The 14,185-nt window shown below is 52.1% G+C and overlaps 1 protein-coding gene across 2 annotated transcripts in view; it reads right to left on the bottom strand.

Annotated features, from left to right (window-relative positions):
* The window catches only part of SIRPA (signal regulatory protein alpha), a 35,637-nt gene extending 21,658 nt beyond the window's left edge, over positions 1–13,979 (bottom strand). For both annotated transcript variants that reach the window (XM_080931697.1, XM_080931698.1), the window contains exons 1-2: positions 13,932–13,979; positions 13,313–13,403 (exon numbers count right to left, since the gene is read on the bottom strand). In XM_080931697.1, coding sequence (XP_080787823.1) covers positions 13,313–13,394 — 82 coding nt within the window. In that variant the 5' untranslated portion in view covers positions 13,395–13,403; positions 13,932–13,979. The remainder of the gene's footprint in view (positions 1–13,312; positions 13,404–13,931) is intronic.
* Positions 13,980–14,185: the final 206 nt, after the last annotated feature.

Genomic DNA, 14,185 nt, shown 5'->3' with positions numbered 1-14,185 from the left:
GACCTGGTTTGGTTCCTGCTACCCACACGGAGGCTCACAATCACCTATAACTCTCAGGGGATCTGATGCCTCGTTATGAAGCCTGTAGTGCCCCACACAAGCCCTTACCTCATAAATACCTAATTTAAAAAAATCTAAAGCTTCTAAATAAAAATAAAATCCAATAAAAGAAAAAAAAAGTCTCACCTGATACTATCAAAGATAACTCCAGGCAACACTTTTATTTTAGTTAAAATAGGTGAATAAAAACAACATAAAATCACACCTTCTGAAAACTAAGGAATGTGCAAACGCTGTATTCAACTCAGGCATACTGGAGCAATGGGAACCTCAGGGTGTCACAGCCAAGGAAAGAGACCATCTGATCCTGCTGTAAAACCATCTGAGGGCTACAGGCACAGCCCTGAAAGACTACAGAATCACACAAAACTATGCTGAGCATCAGGGTTAATATGTAACCTCTGTTTGATCCTAAACCTTGAGTTTCGGTGGGGGTGGGGTGGGGTGGAGGAGTTCAAGGTTATTAAAAACGTAAGGATTATCTGAGATTCCTGAAGTGACGATTTCCATGGGGACCACTTCCGGTTTTTAGTGCTTACTTGTAGCTCCCGTGTGAAACAAGAGTCTAAGCAGCCAGTATTTTCAGCGTGTCTGTGGCTCTCTGTAAAGAGTAACTTTACGAACAAACCCAAGATACCATCCAAAGTATATCACTGTCTTAGACTATGAATCTAAAAACTGATAAAGCTACCTTTTCTCTCTTAATTTCTACCTTGGGTGAATTTCAGGTTTTCTGGGTTGGGTGAACACTAAGGGTCACATCCAGCTGTGTGAGGGCCTCGCTGTGAAGGAACACTTGCCTAGCAGGTGTGAGGCCCAGCTCTGGCACCACAATTCCATAAAGAATACATAGAGTGTCTCCTTGTGTGTAAAGAAAACTCTACACGTAACATGCATGTTCCATACATGTCCCCTTTTTGAATGAACTTCTCTTAAGACAGTTGGACCCATTTTCACTGTGGCTACAGCTCCTCATAAGTGTGCTTCCGACAGATCAGATGCTCAACACTGGCTGGTAGGCAGACCGAGCACGTGCTTAGAGGAAGAGGCCCCGGGACAGTAAGATCAGCACTTCTGTGTGCCAGGGCTCCATGGAGCAGAGTGGGGCCGGGTGGGCTGAAAAGTCACTTTCTTATCCCTTTCTAGTAAGTGCAACGTGGAACAGATTAGTCTTTCTTTTCGTAGCTAACATGTAATGCTTTGGGGAAAGATGCCAATAATGAGGAGAAACATGGGTGTGTTTCTAGGGAGGGGCAACTACCCTGTGTGTCTGTTGCTGTGGAACGCAGTGATGAATCATGGGAACCCCATGGGCCGAAGGCTACGTGGCTGTGTCTCTGGCACACTAGTTATGAAGTCAGGCTGGGAAGGAGTCACGTGACTGTGCTCAGCAGGAATTTGGGTCTGGAGGATAAAACAGCTCCTGCCCTGCTACTCTAATTACATCTCCTGCCCCACCCCACTCCCAGTGACCCCTGTCCTGTCACCTGGAATCCTTCTTTTCTTCTACTGGCCAAAGCGGCAAAAGCTTAACCAGTGTGCTAAATGCTACCAACCTATGCAGTAAGATGGGACAGAGACCTGACTGTCGGGTTCAGAAAACATATTTCACTTTTAAAAACAGCAATATTCAGATGAGGCCTTGAAGATGAAGAAAAATGAGAATGATCTCCTAAGAAGTGAAGGAAAACGAGACTGTGCTCCTTCTAATGAGAAAACTAACTCAATTCAGAAATGAAGCCAAGGAGGAAGGCGGGGCCTAGTGACCCGGGATGTGAGCTCTCCCAAAGCCTCATCCCTGAAGAAATCATAGTAACAGTCCAGAGTTCCACATCCCAAGAACCCAAACAGCCTAACACTCACATGGCAGCAGACTACCTCTCCCTAACCCCCACCACAGCAGCAGGCTACCCCTCCCTAACCCCCACCACAGCAGCAGGCTACCCTCCCTAACCCCCACCACAGCAGCAGGCTACCCTCCCTAACCCCCACCACAGCAGCAGACTACCTCTCCCTAACTCCCACCACAGCAGCAGACTACCTCTCCCTAACCCCCACCACAGCAGCAGACTACCTCTCCCTAACCCCCACCACAGCAGCAGGACACCCTCCCTAACCCCCACCACAGCAGCAGGCCACTTTTCCCTAACCCCCACCACAGCAGCAGGCTACCCTCCCTAACCCCCACCACAGCAGCAGGCTACCCCTCCCTAACCCCCACCACAGCAGCAGGCCACCCCCTCCCCCAGGTCACTGTTGTCACCTGTGTTTCATCACCTGCCCTCTAGCACTTGGCAGCCATTCATTGTCATTGTCCACTTGACTAGACTTAGACCAACCTCTGGAAGGCAGACCTCCAGGTGCGCCTGAGGACATTTCCAGACAGGAATCACCAAGGAGCAAGCCCAACCCTGCATGTGGGTGCCACTCCCCATGGGCTAGGGACTTCAAAGGAAGAGGGGGATGGGTGGACAGAACCAGTCAAGAGCCAGCATTCCTTCGTCTTCTGTATCAACGGCACTTCCTCCACCATGCCCACTGCCATGATGCTCTGCCAAGTGCACAGGGCCAAGCGGCCATGGACCTACTCCCTGAAACCATTAGCTATAGCAATTTTTCCTCCTTCCATGTTGCTCTCAGATATTCTGCAGTGCAAACTTAATCAACATATGTTTCATTACTGCTGCTGCCCATACCTGCTGGTGTGACTCGGTAGCTAGGTAGAAAAGCTCATGGTACTATGAAATACGAAGGGTTGGGGGTGTGACAGAGTGCTTCACGGCATGCTTAAAGCCCTGAATTTTGTGTGCAGCACCACACACACACACACACACACACACACACTCACACACACACACACATACACACACACACTCACACACACACTCACACACACACATACACTCACACACACACTCACACACACTCACACACACACACACTCACACATACACTCACACACACACTCACACACACACTCACACACACACTCACACACACACACGTGTGCACACAACACACACACATGCACACTGCACACAGAAACACAAACATGGTAAGTGTACATAAGAAAGAACATACATTTACTGAGGGCAAAGACGTATATATACATAAGTGTGCAGAGTACACACATTTTACTGGTACATAGGATAGGGTTCTGGGTAAGAACACAGCAGGGTGCCATATGTAAAATTTGATGCGTGTGTGCAGAGAAATCATCAGTGGACCCCACAGCGTGTTCAAATGGGAGTGGTTAGTGGGCAAAGTGTATGGAGAGGTGAGCCACAGGAAGAGGTGTCTGAACTTCGGGTCTGTGGAGGGGATGTCTGAAGGTAAAAGTGTGAACAGCGGGAGGGTGACTACCAAAAAGTGGGTGTGTATCATGTGTGCACAGGAGTGTGTGCGCATGTACATGTGTATGTGCTGGTGAGCACTTGTGCAGGTGAGGGTGTGTGTGTAATGCTCGGGAAAGTCCCTAGGGATCGATGTTTATGAACATACGATGCACCCCTGTACTCAGGCTTACCAGTGTAGCAAGCTGGGGTGGTGCCTAGCCCTGATGACACTGTGAAATGAGATTTGTCACAGAGTGGGATCGGAGGAGGGGAACAGGAACGGGGACTGTCATAAGCATTAGCAACTCTCAGTGGGCAAAGTCTGCACAGTGCTCAGCCTGGGTTCCTGTCCTGGGCAGGAGGTACTAACCTTCTGGGAGTACTTGTGTTCTGTGGTTAGCAGAGACAGGAGGCTGCTGATGTTGGATTCTAGAGAAGGTTGTCCCAGCCTACAGTTGCATGGACTCCAAAGCTGGGAGCTTAGGGTTCTGACGGCTGTGGCTGGTCAGTGGTTTTCCTCCCAATGATTCATCTATTCCCGGTTACAAAGCTTCCTCTACTGGTGGGGCTTCTCCTAGATGCCACCGGAAAATGAGGAAGGAGGACCTATCCTTCAATAGCTCACTCTGGAGGTATCCTGGACACAAGGAATGACTATACATCAATAATGCATGCCATGAAGAGATACTTGGGGGGAGGGTCTTGGAAAGGGGCTGAATCCAAGAAGACCTCCTAAAGGTGGCAGTCTCTGAGCCAGGTTGACAGAGATGAGGTAAAAGCAGGCCTGCCAGGGGAAGCCACGTGAGTAAAGATGCTGAGGTGAGCCAAGGGTCTTGCCGTCTAGGACCACAGCAGAATCTGTGGGACCCTGTCAGACTGGAACTGGCCCGGAGCTTGGCCAACCCAGAATTCTGGAGGCTGGCTTCCAATACACAAGTGACGGTTAGATCACCACTGGATTCTCTGCTGACACCACTGGACAGATCACTGAGTGGACATGTTCAGATGGTGCAGAAGGAGCTACCACCCACCCTAAAGCCTCAGAGTCAGAGACAGGAGGCCTGGTCAACCAGAAGGGCTTCCAATTTATCTCCACCACGGGCATCACTGTGCCACATCCCTGGTGGCCTCTTTGAGCGGCAGCAAACTCCTAAGATACCTGGACAGTGGCAAGCTCTGGCTCGGGGCTAGAGGCCTATATGTCTCGTCCCCAGAACAGTGACTTGGCCAAGCAGCTTTTCTCATCTGTAAGCAGGGATCCTGTCCTGTTCCTACTCAAAAACACATGCTCAGTGGTGGAGGGCAGGTCAGAGAACCACATGGCTTCTCATCCCTCCCAACCCCGGGCTGCAGACTCCACCCATTAACTAACCCTTCTGACTCTTCTCAAGCTCCAGATGGACCCTGCCTTCCTCTCACCCCGTCCCACCCGTGGCTTCCCTGTCTCCACCTCATCTCTCTACAAGTCATAATGGATGCAGCCTCTAGGCTGAATAGGGGGCATCTCCCTTTTGCTCTCTGCTGAGGCCCCCACTACGCCAAGACCTAGGACCCTTACAGTGGCCCCCAGGACCCCATGTCTTTGTTCTTTTGCATTCAGACCAGATTCTCTGATCACCAGAGCCTCTGCATGTGCCACACCACCTGTCCATTTCTCATTCCTTAGATACACACACACACACACACACACACACACACACACACACACACACACACACACACACGACTTGTCCCCTCGCTCAGACCTATCTGGTATTCCCTGCCACCTACGTGAAACAGTACTCTCCACACTTCGCCCTGTTGATTTTCCTGAGTATCACCTACTGCTTAACATACTGTACAGTTACTTGATATTCATAGTGCCCGATTTTCTACCTTAGACTTACTTGTAAGTACTTTGAGAGCGGGGACCCTGTCTCACTCTTAGAACAGTACCTGGCATTTGCTAAAAGTTATGTTTTGGGTTTGGATTCTCATCCTCCTACCCACGAGAATCCAGTTAGCATCCTAATCACTCCGGGCCTCTGGCTTCTCCTCTGTAAAATGAGGATAGTGCTGATTTTAAGTTTATGCCACAGATGGAAGGGGGCCCGCACACTTAAGGGACTTAGCCCTGCACCAGGAGAACAAGCTCTCGGTGAAGGCAATGTCTCCCATGTATCCAGGTGTTTAAAAGGAAAGGAGAGAACAGATAAATGTGTCCTCCCGCTGGGGGTGGGGTAGAGGGCTACAGAGTCTCCCTGCCTTCACACACAGAACAAACCACCGTGCAGACTGCACACGCAGGGTCTCTGGATGAGCAACAGCTGGGTCAGACGAAACTTGACGGTGACAAAGCTTGCCCAGTGGTTCGCCCAGTGGCAGGGGTGAGAGGTGGGGATACAAGGGGCAGAAAGTGCAGACGCATGTGTCCTCTGAGCTGTAATGGGCCTCTGGGGACCAGAAGCAGCTAAGAGAGGTTGAAGTGACTACTGCCACATTCGCTGAGTGGTGTTTCAGCAACCTAAGAGCCTTCTGCCCACCCGGAAGTGAGGGTGGAAGTCAGGAACCCATTGGCCTCTTCCCAACCTCCAGTCCTGACTCGCTCTGAAACAAGCACCATGTTGCACGGCATGCTTTCCCAGGGCAATGGACAGACTAGATGGCCCTGCGCCACCTAGATGCTACCAGTCATCCTCCATATGAGCCTGGAGCTGGTACGAGCCTGTGCTGCCGCTCATCTCAAGATGGGACCTCCAACTCAGGCGTCTATGCTCTTGGGCCACCAAAGATATGTATGCATTTCCCTGGCCAGACTAAAGGCCTCTCTAAAAGCAACACACACCCATTAAACCTCATCTACCCTGGTTGCCACGCACTGAGCCAGCACAAGCCTGTCTCCGGATGGGATTTCTCCCCAGCTAAGCTGATGTGATTCACTGATTCCTTTCTTAGAGCTTTTCCAGCTCGGCTAGTAGTTCCCTTAACCCTTTGCGGCCTCTGCAGGAGAGAAGAGAGAGAATAGCTTCCAGATTGCAGCCTGCGAAACCAGGGCACAGGGCAGGAAAGCAGATGTATGGCCCACTGTCAGGCAGGGATGTGTCCACAGAGGGTGACTGACTGATACATGGCCTCCTGGGCCAAAGAAGCTAGCCAGGGAGCCACTGCTGGAGAGACCTTCAGTTTACCTTCAGAGGAAAAACTGAGGCTCAGTGGAGAGGGAAGACCCTACCTGCCCTTTGGAGCCCAAAAAGCACATGACAAGGTTAGCATATAACAAGCCATAAAGACACCTAAAGACCACCAAAGCTGAACTCTGCATGGACCCAGCAGGATAGAGCCATCACCACGCAACTCCGGAGTACCATGGAGACAGGGAGTACCAAAAACACGGTCCAGGTTGCACAGTGGTTGCAGGGTCTCCCCCATCCTTTCTGCCCATCTTCACTACTCCTCGCTAGACACAGATGGGGTCCTCCTAATTACACCATCATGGCAGCATCTGAGAGGTCACTGCCACCAGGGAGTCTGAGGTGGGAGGCTGTGTATAGTGGAATCAATCAATCAAGTTCTGGGGCTACTCAGCTGCACCGACGTGAGCTTCCCGGGGTTTCAGCATGTTGGAAGAGAGTTGTAGCCGTCATGGCCTGAGCCCTGGAGGAGGGACTTGGTGGCAGTTGGGAAAATAGTCTTTGCCTGGTGACATCATCTTTAAACCTTCTCTTTAGAAGGAGGTTTTCCTACTCATGTTATTCTTCTATTCCACTAACAACGTAGATTAGCCCACCCACTGTGGGCCAGGTCATGGGCTAAGGTCCCAGGGAGCCAAGGTCACTGTGTCTACCCTCACACAGCCTAGTTGGGGACGTCAGGGCAGAAAGAATAAAACAGTGGGCACTGGAAGAAACGGTCTGGAGACAACGCATCATTTGTTGACTTGGGTTTATTTTTGCTTTCTTGTGAGAATGTCAGCTCCACGGGAGCAGGGGGATGTGCCTACCTTGTTCACAGTTCTACCTTCAGGTACCTGAAGTATACAGCAGCCGTTCGACCTACTGACAATGTCCATCAATGTTCAAAAATACTGCACAAATATTTATAATTAAAACGACCCTAAGAATGGCAGCACAGCCATTAAGAGTAGACAAACCCTGGCTTCAGTTCTAGCCTTAATTCCTCTCTGGCTGAGTGTCTTGGAAAAAGCCTAGCATGGGTTTCAGAAGCCTCCGTTTCCTTGCCTATAAAATGGGTAAAATGTATGCTTTTTGGCTCTCTGTGGGGGTCAGGTAACAATCCAAAGGAAGACACGCAATCTAAGAATCCATGAGGAATAGCTGTGCCCAACATTCACCGTGCAAGACTCCTCGTACCGCCCCCTTTCACCCAGTTAGACTGAGAGACAAGGATGACAGAAAGCCCTTCAGTATGAAGGTGTGGGTCACAGCATCAGTCTTTCTCATGCCGCATACGTCTGAAGTTTCCAAAAGTGGAAAGGCAGCGTGTGTTCTGTGCCAAGGACAGGTACACAGAGCATTCTTTGCGACCCTTATACTTCCATATCTAGAAGACACTGGTGGTTGGCTTAGAGACTAGGCCAATGGCTCTAGAGTCCTGGCATGGCCATTACCTATTCTAACCATGTCTCCCAGCTGCCCACTCCAACATCCGATCTCCCCCGACCCCAGCACTGCATACCCCCAGCTGCCGATCTGATCTGCAGCTTTGGAGACCCAAATGGATGTGCCAGGAAATCCTGCTGGCACAAAAGACCACGCTGCACAATCGCCACTTCTGCCTCTGCCGTTCCACATCTTCCTGGACCAAAAGCTTGGCAAGCCGCTCGGCAGGGAAGACCCATCCTGCCAGGCCCGCGTGAACAGTTACACAGCATCAGCCAGTGTCACAGACCCTCTCCAGCATGTGGAGGGAAGTAGTTTGGAAACATCGGCTGTCCTCATCTCCTGGAGGATACACTGGTCGATAAAAACTATATAAGAGATGTCCCAAGAGAGCAGGGTGCCAAAAGCCCTGGTCTTTAGCCTCCCTACTTGTCAAGCAAAGCAAGGAGACATCTAAAAGCACAGGCTTTGAAGCTCAGGTTGATTGATCTGGGTGGCCATCCAATGCAGACACCTTGCTGAGCCATCGCCCCCTTACTGGTCAAGGGGGTTAGATGATCAATCATTAATGGTGCATACTCCGGGGTAGCTCTGAGACCCACTAGGATCACACACAGTAGCTCGGAGGCCAGGATTGTGATGATTATTTTTAGCATTTTCTCACAGAGCTCAGGTTCCTGTTAGAACTCTGGCTCTCACAGTAGAAATGTCCAGCCTCTTCTTAAAAGTGTCCACACATACTGTAGGAGGCCTGGCATCTCCCTCCATAGCCTGGCCAGACCTGACTTTGAATCTGGGAACCTGTGTTAAGCCCCTCTATCCCACTGAACAGTGAGCAGCTATCTCCCAAGCCCCTCCAGCTTTCCAGGGCTGCGAAGCCACAGTTTCCAGACATGTGGGTCCAGAGGGAGACACCTAGAGTCAGGTTGGGTCCACAGCTCATTGGCACTAACAAGGCAATTAGATCGCAGAGCTGGTTTCCTCACAACCTGTCCATCCCCCAGGAGAAAGCTTCAGGGGGAAAGAGCTTCTCTGAGTCACACTGACATTTAGTTACTCATGGGCCTTGTTTTTCTGAGTGCCCACTATGTGCAGGAGCATGCTAGGTTGGTTGCTTTGCAAAAGTTTATTCCAGTTTGAGATATGAGCAAGTCAAACAATATAAAACAATGACAGCATGGCAGGTACCAGGTACCAGGATGAGCAAGTGGAAAAGCATCAGGCAGCGATTGTGAGATAGCTTACAGATACCAGGCATGCTCCAAACATCATCTCAATTTGCATTAATTGACTTACTTCTTGAGAAAGAGCTGTTAATGACATCTCTGGCTTATAGATGAGAAAGAAAAAAAAAAAAAAAAAAAAAAAAAGGAGACCCAGGGAAGTTCAGCAAATTGTTCAAGTAGGTGGCAGAGCCAGGCCTGCCTCCCAGGGGGTCCTGGCACTGTTGTGTGTACACAGTGAGACTAATAGTTAGTGAGGCCTCAGAAGCAGATCTGAGAGTTAAACACGTAATGCATACAGCCACAAAACAAAGGAGAAGTAATAAGGAACCTCAGACAGAAACAGATAAAATCATGGGAGAGGGTGAGCGGAATTAGCTCCCCTGAGCAGGAGGCATGCAAACGGGACCTAGAGGGATGAGGATCCAGACAGAGGGAGGCAGGGAAGCACAGGAAAGGTCATCTTGGCGGAACAGCAGGAGCAAAAGCAGAGAGATAAGAGGCTAGCTGGGGGCATGGATTTGTCCAACAGCCAAATTGGGTTAGCTTGCATACTAACAGATATTGTATAAACCAAGTGCCTCTTGTTCATAACACACTGGAGCAGCCTGAGGGTCTCCCACATAGGATTCCCTTGGACTTCTGGGTGTGTATGAGTGGCCAACCAGGCTTCAGCCTACAAAGAAGAAGCCCTGTTACCTCACAGCATATGAACATGTATGCTTGTTAGAAAACATGTAACTGAGGGTCTGACTGGAGACACCCAGGCCCTGCTGTTCCTTTTTTTTTTTTTTTTTTTTAAGGAAACTTGGTTCAAGGCATCGCTAGTTTTGAGCTGGGGTGGACAAGGTGACATGGTCAGAGCTGTGTCCAACAGCCAAGAGTCTGAACACAGTTAAGGAGGGTCCTCTTCCATCAGCCCATGATGACAAATAAGAAATAACCTGTCACAGGCTGTCACACGCAGGCTCTGCAAGTAGCGAGGTGGGTGCGTGTGGGATCCACTCGGCACTTTTAGACTCCCTTCCTTTCGCCCACTGTTCTCCATCTGTTGCAAAGGGCAAGATGCAGGGAGGAACGTTCCAGTGTTAGGGGATCCAGAGCTCACCAGCCCAGATGGGGCCTCTTGTTCAAACCACACCGCTCCCCGTGAAGCCAAGAGGTTACCAGTTCCACTCTCAGTGGACTTCGGGGAGACCTGACCAAAGGCTTTTGCTTACAGGAACTTTCCTGTAACTCTTCAGCCATGCCTCAGGCATGTCCCCTCACTCCAACAATGCGGGCTGCATACTTCTCAGTCATTCATTCATTCTTCTCACCAGAAGCTGGATCCAGAATTCCAGGTCCTTTACCGCTTACTCCTGGGACAAGTTTTGGACTCAGTTTCCCTCATCTGAACATCGCTAGTAAGAGCCAAACGGCACACTGCCGTGCTGGTAAATGAGACTGTGCAGCAGACAAAGCGCTGGGCCAGGAATGCAGCTAGCTACTCAATAAACACAGGTTCTTCTCCCTTTCTCAACACAGTCAAAACTTCTTAAAATCATCTCACATACCCACGGGATGGGGACAGGGATAATTAATGGGCACAAAGCACCCGGAGAACACTGAGCCTTCCAAAAGCCCCTGGACCTTAGACATAGCAGATAACCCCCATCCCACCTCCTTTTTGCTATGAAAGAGGAAGTGAGGTCAGCTATAGCGCTTAGGAAAACAGAGGCACCACCAACATGCCACTGCCTACCCAAGGGTCAAAAGGCTCACTGCTCACCGAAGCTGGAACCTCAACTTCCCTCAGATACATCCTACTAGAGTAAAGAAGTCCATCCCAGGGCTCAGGCCCAGCCAGGGCCAGGCAAGCATCCTGTAGTTGACTGTGAGGCCTACCGCCATCTCATTTCTTCAGAATAGCAGGGTCGTCCCCTACGCAGGCTGTGAGAACCCACGATGGTGACTTCACCAGAATCTTTTTAGAATTTTCCTTTGGCATCATTTGTGGAGCGCAATCTTTAGAAACTTCCTCTCCTGCCTCCCGGAGGCAATAATTCACATGACCAGATCCCTTCACCCAAGCAGTGATCTTGTGAAGCCCAGCGATCACAAGACACCTCCCAGGATGACACCAGTCATTCGATCCAAAGCTGTCTTCTCTAAGCTGAGATTTGGGTTTCTTGCTCAAACCAATCTGTTTTCCTAGAAAACTGAACAACTGCCTTCTGCCTGTCTGTCCTTCTGTCCTACCTCCTCTGCTTGCTGTAAATTCCATGCCCTGGACAAGGGAGGCTGAGTCCAGTAGGAGCCAAAGTACCCTCCTGTGGCAAAGATGTGAATTTGACGCTGAGCCTCAGGAAACTGTGTGTGTGCTGCTGGAAGGCCGCACCCCGTCCCTTTCTCACGGAGAATTTCATGCTCACCCCCCAAGACTTACTTACTATGAAGTTAATTTATGCCCCTCCACTGCTCCCACACTTGCAGGTTATTAATGCTGAATGGATTGGAAGGCCCAGTATTTACCATTTTATAGACTGTTTTAATAGGTGAGGGTGGGGAAAGGGGGTAGACATGCTCTTAAGAAAGGTGCTGTCATTCCCTGATCCCCCTATATCCATGACCACCGCCCCCCCAGTACCCAGGAAAGGCAGACTGCTAGTTTAAACACTTGTTAACTATTCATTTGCCAGGGACTGAGCCATAGGACTCTAGTCAGAAAAAGGTCTACAGCTAACATTTAGATACTAATCTGGGCCCAGCTTTCTGCACTTCAGAGAGATGCCTGTAGATTGCCAAACCCTGGGACATGACAGGGTAGGGCTGGAACTTTGGTCAGGCAGGACAAAGCAGATCAGACCTCTGAGCAACTCATAGGAGAGAGGTAAAATTCATCATTTGGCCCTAAAAGGACCCAAGGGTAACTGAAAACTATGAATGGGGTGGGAACACTTAGTGGGGAACTACGTGGTGGGGAGCACTTGGTGGGAGGACTTAGTAAGGAGCACTTGGTGGGAATCACTTGATGGGTTCCTGGGCTGGGGAGGCACTGCAGCCCAGAGAGAGCTCCTGGACACCCCACGTTCCCACCCTGCTGTTCTATCTTCCCTGGGGCTGAGTCTCTCTTCCCCCTTCTACACTGCTATCAGGTGCCAAGCTTTAGGCAAACGTTGGTGAGGAGGGGGTGCTGAGACCATACTGACCTCCCTGGAAAAGGAGGGTTGTACAGAGACACGAATGTCCATAGCACGGATCCAAGAAGATACTAAATAAGGCTTCCTTCTCTTCCTCCCCAGCTATGCCTTTAGCCTTCATATCCTTTCAGAAGGGACTCGGGATTTTTGCAAAACCCCTTTAAGATGCAGGACTCCTGAATGGTGACCTCACTCCTTGCCCAACCGGCCTTTCAGAGCCCTCCTGCTGGAGACAGCCAGGTGTTTGATGTAGGCCAACAAAGAAGACAAGCTCAGAGCCACAGGTACATGCTGGAACTGCAGGGAGCTACTGGAAGCCTGCCTAAGGAAGGCAGGGGGGTAGCGGGGAGGAGACCATCCAGAGAGGGCTGTGCCCACCACAGGTAAATCCACCGTGTCTCCCAGGGGTCTGTGGATCACTCAGGCCTCTCTCTGTGTCGACACTTCCATACACTAACCCTGCTTGCTCTGGTACTAGGTCAAAAGCTCACTCTTCCCCCATCTCAACAGCCCAGCAGCGCGCGAGGACCTCTGCCCCGACCCCTCTCTCCAATCAAGTCTAGCAAGGAAGCATATGGGGAAGCCAGGCGCCCTACTGCCTAAAGCAATTGCCAGTCGGCTTCCCCATTCAGGTTAGGCAAGGGATACGGTAAACCAACTCATCCCTATACCCCGCAGCCCAGCGCAGGGCTACCCTGTCACAGTCTACAAGGCAGATCCGGATAAGAAGAGTTCTATCCCGGCTTCTAGCCTAGGCTATGTGACCTTGGGCAAGTGGCTGACCCTCTCTGGGCCTCGTTTCTGCATCTGTAACCCTCGTTACAAGGATCTGTCGACATTAGCTGAGCGGCAGTGTGCGGGGGGCCCGAGCCCGCAGCTTGGGGAGGGTGGCAGTGGGAGCTGAGGGTGCTTACCTGCACAGAAACAGGACGCGAAGAACAGCAGGCAGACCAGCAGCGGCCCTAGGCGGCCAGGGGCCGGGCCGGCGGGCTCCATGGGCCGCGGCTGCAGAGCAAGGAGGGAGAGCGGCGGTGAGCGCGCTCGGCTGGCGGGCGGGCGGCGCGGGCGAACGACTAAGGCCCCTCCCCCTCCGCTGCCCCCCAGCGCCACCGCCCGGCGGGGTGATCTGACCCCCTCCCACAAGGAGACGCCGCCGAGCGGGGAGACTCCGGGAGCGTGACGCCGGGCCAGGCCGGCGGGAAAGGGGAGCGGACCCGAGGGAGCCAGGCGCAGAGCCAGAGGCACGGGGGCGGGGGAGCGGATAGCGAGGGAGAAGGAAAGAGGGGGAGAGGAAGAGGGAGAGGGAGCGGGGACGGAGCACGGAGAGCGAGCGCGAGCGGGGACAGCTCGCAGAGCGAGTGCGGGCTGCGCGGAGCCGTCGCGAGGCCAGCGCGAGGGCGGCCCGGCCGAGCGCCCCCGCCTCGCGCCCGCACCTTCCCGCCCGCGCCCCAGTGCGCCCCGCGAGCTGCGCCGCCCGCCTCGGCTCTGCGCGAGCCCGCTCTGCCCGTGCGGGTCCCCGCCAGCCGCTCGGACCTGCGCCGCCGCGCGCAGGGCTGCCAGGCGGTGGAAGCACCGCTCCCTCTGCCCAGAGGCTGGCCGCGCACCACTTTGCGCAAACTTGTTTTTCTGAGGTCGGCGAGGCGGGCTGGCTACTTGGTCCTCTTAAGGTGGACTGGGGAAGTGACAGATCGCCCCTGGGCTCGGCCTCTCACCCGGCCAGTCCTAATCTCCAGTGGGCAAGAGGCTGCCCGCGGCGGGCGCGCTGGCAAGGGTGGAGAGTGGAGGGG

Source organism: Micromys minutus (genome assembly GCF_963924665.1).
Source record: "Micromys minutus genome assembly, chromosome: 17".
Classification (NCBI taxonomy): Eukaryota; Metazoa; Chordata; class Mammalia; order Rodentia; family Muridae; genus Micromys; species Micromys minutus.
Note: the sequence above shows the minus strand (reverse complement) of the source record. Positions and strands in the feature narration are given on the sequence as shown.